Source organism: Cryptomeria japonica, chromosome 10 (genome assembly GCF_030272615.1).
Source record: "Cryptomeria japonica chromosome 10, Sugi_1.0, whole genome shotgun sequence".
Lineage (NCBI taxonomy): Eukaryota > Viridiplantae > Streptophyta > Pinopsida > Cupressales > Cupressaceae > Cryptomeria > Cryptomeria japonica.
The window spans coordinates 224,433,018-224,438,578 of NC_081414.1; the positions used below are offsets into that span (position 1 = coordinate 224,433,018).

The 5,561-nt window shown below is 34.4% G+C and overlaps 1 protein-coding gene across 1 annotated transcript; it reads right to left on the reverse strand.

Annotated features, from left to right (window-relative positions):
- Positions 1-1,760: 1,760 nt before the first annotated feature.
- LOC131034864 (transcription termination factor MTERF9, chloroplastic) lies at positions 1,761-5,077 on the reverse strand. Its single transcript, XM_057966463.2, has one exon. The coding sequence runs from the start codon at positions 4,947-4,949 to the stop codon at positions 3,822-3,824; it is 1,128 nt and encodes a 375-aa protein (XP_057822446.2). The 5' UTR covers positions 4,950-5,077; the 3' UTR covers positions 1,761-3,821.
- Positions 5,078-5,561: the final 484 nt, after the last annotated feature.

A 5,561-nucleotide genomic window follows, 5' to 3' on the forward strand; every position in this document is an offset into this window, starting at 1 on the left:
CCTATTTGATAACAGAAAATGAAAATAGCTGTCAGTGTTAGATGCATGTGACGCTGCTTTAGATGGCTGTATATAGAACAGAAGGAAATTAATTAAAAAACCATCAACCGATTACATGATTGGTATGGTGTTACAAACTTTCACAATGAAAATTGTAGCATGCTTAAAACCATAATTTGAGACTCTGTGCATCTGTAGTGAACTCAGAAAGTCTGAGCCAAGCCAGCAGCAGTAAGTGTCCCGAGAACACTTACTACATTTCCATGTTACTCTGTAAAATTTGTTTGCGACTCGATCAGTCCCGAGAACACTTTGTTTTGAAACTATTAAAAACCTTCAGGTTTAAGGTTAAAACCCTCATCTTCATTTACGACATTCACTTATTCTAGTATCAATTTCTTTAAATCCTGAGCAATTTGTTTGATCTATCAGTGACCACATATTCATTAACTCTAAACCCGGGGCAATTTATTTGGTCTATCAATGACCACAAATTCATTGACTCATGAGCAATTTCTCCAACTGAATATCTCCTAGATGTAAAACAGCGAGTAGTCCGTTAAAATTTATGAGTTTGCGGCTTGGTCCAGCATTTTGAAAGAATTTACAGATTTAATTCATATATTATTGATGTTATCCTTGAATGGAATCCATAAAAATCCAATTTATTTTAAAAATAAGTTAAATCAGATTTTTTTAAAACATAAAAAATTGTAGAAAAAGAGAGAAAAATTATATTTTTTTAAAAAAACTTAAAATTATTTCCATAGCATAGAAATATAGAAAGTAAATAAAAATGAGTTTAACTCATGAAGTGTAGAAAAGTTGTTTATATTCATATTGTTGATTACATAGGCAAGTATTCAATTAACTTTTTAAGAGGGCAGTCACCAAATACATCAAATAGTTGTCTAAATATGAGATCAAATATCAGCTAAGTATATGAAGTAACTGAGATCAAAAGTTAACAGACAAATAATAAAAGTGAAAGTCATTTTGAAGTGATCCAAGAATTTCATCGTGATTGAGGCAAGGAGTTTTGTAGGATTAATTCAATATTTTAGAAAGCTTATCAAATCATACTCCATAATTGCAATGCTTTATATCATAGAAACAAAAATCGTTTTGGGAAAAAATTGGCAAATCAAAAATATAAGATTTTCTGAAAAAATAGATAAAAATTTAGATTTTAAAAAATTGTAAAAATTATAGAAAAATAGACACTAACTACTTTTTAAAAAAACTTAAGGACATTTCCATAGCATAGAGAGAGTATATAAAATAGAGTTTAAACCATGAATTGTAGTAAATAGGATTTTGTCATTTATATTCATATTACTGATTACATAGACAAATATTCATTTAAGTTTTTAAAAGGGCAGTCACCAAATACACCACATAGTTGTCTAAATTTGAGATCAAAGATTAGCTAAGTCTATGAAATAGCTGAGATCAAAATTTATCAGACAAAGATCCAGATATTGTTAGGAATTTAGTAAAAGTGGAAATCATTTTGAAGTGATCCGAGACTTTCATTGTGATTGAGGTAAGTAGTTTTCTAGAGGTACTTCAATATTTAAGAAAGCTTATCAAATCATAATCCACAGTTGCAATGCTTTATATTCCCTGATGACAATTGGTAAGTCTTTTATATGGGGTGGAATTCAACAAAAGGCATTTGTTTAGCTGAAGCAAAAGATTAGCAAGCCACTGGTTTGGCAATGTTAGTTTTAACACTTTCAGATTAGCTAAAACCAGAAAATCAAAATTTGTTTACTAATTAATTTGATTAGTAAGGAAATTTATAGTTTCAGATTTAAACACTGAAGAAAAGAATGAAATAGAGACGAGAAAACAATTACCCTGGGAAAACCTCCTAGGAGGAAAAACCCAGCCAGAAAAGATCCTCAGATCTGATTATAGATTATGATTCTGCAATCATTACAACACTTATCTCGAGAACTTGTAGAAGTAGATGTTGCTGTCACAGAAAGAATGGCAGTTTGGTTGACTGTCATGTGTGTGTTGATTGCTGATAGCTTGCTGCTCCTTTTAACCCAGATTTGCAGACCCTCAAGAAATTCGCACAATCTTCACTAAGTTCGCCTCCTTCTAATGATGTAATTCACACCTCAACTGGCAGATGGCAGATACAAATCGCTGATATAGCAGATAAGATTTCTGTATGTACAGATGAAGACTTTCTTCCTGAGGTTCGCATTATCCAGACTTTCGCATGAAGTGAGTGCTTGAATTGGTGATTTGTGGTGAGAGTTGAATGCTCATTTATATGAGGAGCGAACCCCTTTTAGCATGTCGGCTTTTGCAAATTAAATAAAACCTTTTTAATTATTTAATTCACTAAATTGCTTAATGCGAAGTTAGGATAGGTCCTATCATGAGGCGTGTATGTTTTAGTGAAGCGTGGAGGTGAGGCATGGAGGTTTAGGGCTCAGTCTTTATGCGTTGGAGAAAGGGGCTGGTCCCTTTAGGCGGATTCCAATGTTGCCCAAGGCAATTGGAATCTGCCGCCCTAATTACAAACAACAGGCAATACCTAGCTTGCAACTACTATTTTAGGTAGAAACAAATTTTAATGATTGGATGTTGGAGGCTCTTTTATTACAACTATGTACACTTGATTGTTGTCATTCAGTATTATGTTGTGGAGCACTTTGGATATATTGCTCGCATAATTAATTGTATGTTTTTGCTTAGCAAAAATTAACTATATCAATTGTAAATTAAGAATCATATATCTATATCTATATATATTATATATGTTTTCGGAAGTTTAGTGTTGTGGTAAAAATATTGCATTGGTGAGGTAATCACCAAGGTTCAAACCTCTGCTGGGCCATTGAACAAGTGAAGTGTGGAAAATGATGAACCCCCCAAAATGGACAAAATAACAAACTTTTTCAATTTTGATTCCACATTGACTCTGATTCAGGTTTTGCAAGGTTTTACAATGATTTTTTTCACTTTTTTTTGCCATTTTTTGGAGTTTTTAACATGATTTAAATTCAAAAAATCATTGAAAATTGGATCAACGATTGGTCAACGATTTTTTCGGAGAATAAATCAGCTAGCTCCAGGATTCAAGATTAATCAGATATAATCACGATTTTTTTTGCAGACTATTGCTTCTATGCTTAAAACCATTTTATTAACTATGACTTCCATCTAAAAATGTTTTGTGATATTGTCCAACTGCTAATGAACTTCCACTGTAAATAGAAGAACCTACTGGTCTAGTGTACTGGTTTTAATAATTTCTTTGAAAGACATACATGACAATCTTAAGAAAAGCTGACTCGGGAATTCTAAATGATACTACATCAAAACCAAGGTTACAGCTTCCGAAAATATTGAAGGCTGGAAAACTTGTTTGCTGAAAATTATGTTCAACTGTTCACTCCTTCCTCTAGCATAACTCTCATTCCAAACATAGCGATGTGATATAATGAAATGTCTTTCAGATGAAACAAAATGTCTTTCAGATGAAACAAAACTTCTGGTTATTAAGTAGTCACCAATTACATCACACTGAATGACTGCAGTGAAAGCACTTAGCTCACTTAAAAAGTCAGTAACTAATATGCATACCTTGGTTGAAGAACAATTAGACACGGAATGCATGGCAGGGGAATATGAACGTAGCTTCTGTTGTTGAATATCGTACCTCCAGAAATGCAAAATGTCCAAAGCCTACACCTTGACGAGAGGAGGGTCTGCCTACCTTCTGCTAAAGACTGGATTACTATGTTTGTTGTGGTTTCTGAGTCCTGCCTCTCACTGTGTCCTCCCAAAAATACAAATCAGCATTGGATTGAGCTCTTTGTATGGTTGGAGGCTTTAGAGATGGCATTTTCATAAATTGTCCACAATGTTGTAGATTCAGGATGTCCTCTAACAATATTTCTAACAAACCTTGCCTCTGGCATCACCAATACTGACAAAAGTGAAACGCTCGGGCCATTCATGGATTTGATTGTCTGCCAAACTAGAAATCTGGGCCTCATAATCTTTTCCAAATTTAATTGCAACAACCAGGAGTGCTTCACTATATAATTTGCAGGGAGCTCCATGTCTTTAACTACAAAGTTCATCGTTTCACGAACTTTTACCTTGGAGTAATTAAAAACTTGAGGTCCAGCCCGACATACTTGCCAGGTTTCTTCAGCCGAGAGTCCGCAGAGTTTGAGATTCTCTATCTTGGCCATTAGCGTTTCCATTCGGCTTGTAGCTACTGCACCTACAATATATTTGAACAACTTGCTTCCTTTGTCGACGCCAATCTCCCGAATGAGCTCAGCTTGGGCAGGCGTTAGAGAAGAGCGTTGCAGAATGGCCGGTCTAAAACGTAAGAGTTGGAAGAGATCCGTGCCCTGAAAACCCCATCTCTCCCAGAAAACAACCGAGGGCTTCAGGGTTTTCTCCAGGTTATAACTGAAAATGGAGGGAGCTCTAAGCAGGGATTTGATAAGGAACTCCTGGGACTGAAATAGATTCTTAAGAAACTCCATCTTGGGAAGAAGGTCGTTCTTGAGGCTGACGCTCAAGATGTATGGATTGCTCGCCAAAAGCTTCACCAGAGTTTCACCTTGAAAGCCGAAATCTTCCAGCAGTTTGATTTTGGGTTCCAATATTCTTTCTGCACTTGTGCTGATTATTGACGGCTGTGTCATCATTATCTTAGCAATTTGGACTTGAGAGCAGCCGTATCTGTTCAACATATCAACAAACTGCTCGACCTTGTCGAGGGTTTGAAGCCTCTGCAAGGAGCGATTTCGTTTAAACATCCGAGTGATGTCTGCCGCAGACATGTTAAATTTGGTGGAGGCAAAGTGTGAAAAGAGGTTCTGAGAATAAGAATGGGTATTGATAAGGGTTGAATAGGCATTGCGAAAATGGAATGGTATAACAAACAATTTCCGGCATAACATGGTGTTCCTGTGGTTCCTGCAACAAGAGGGTTGGAATCTGAAATGAACAGAGTTTTGCCCTAATAGGTATGTGTAACTACCGATGTGTTTTTTTTTATGTAATGACTACTTGGAGAATCAAGTAGAATATCAAAGTTGATGTTTCTAAGTGGATTTCCTAATTCAAAAATTTGTAAAACTCTATTTGTTCAAAATTGGATATAATATCTTTTATGTTAAATTTGAACAATTGGAAAACCCTATTTGTTCAAAATTGGATATAATATCTTTTATGTTAAATTTGAACAATTGTGTCTCTTCTCATTTAAATTTATAATCTCTTTCGAAAATCTCATTGCATAATTTAATTTGAATAAGCATTTAAGAGGTTTACCTGTGACATCCCTTCATGAAATGACTTCTAATAATCATACAGTCTCATTGTAATTTGGATTAAGGGTGAGAAATTGTGGTTATAATGTTTTATGTTGGTTTTTGTGTGTATGTATGTATATGTATGTGAATTGTAAAGAATAATCAATTATATATTTGTATATTTTATTGCTTTATTTGTTAATTAATTAGATTTCAATCTTTTTATGTCATTTAGGAGGGAAAATGATGTAGATTGCA

Coding starts and splice junctions, on each gene's coding strand:
- LOC131034864 (XM_057966463.2), bottom strand. CDS start 4,949: ATGTTATGCCGGAAATTGTTTGTTATACCATTCCATTTTCGCAATGCC.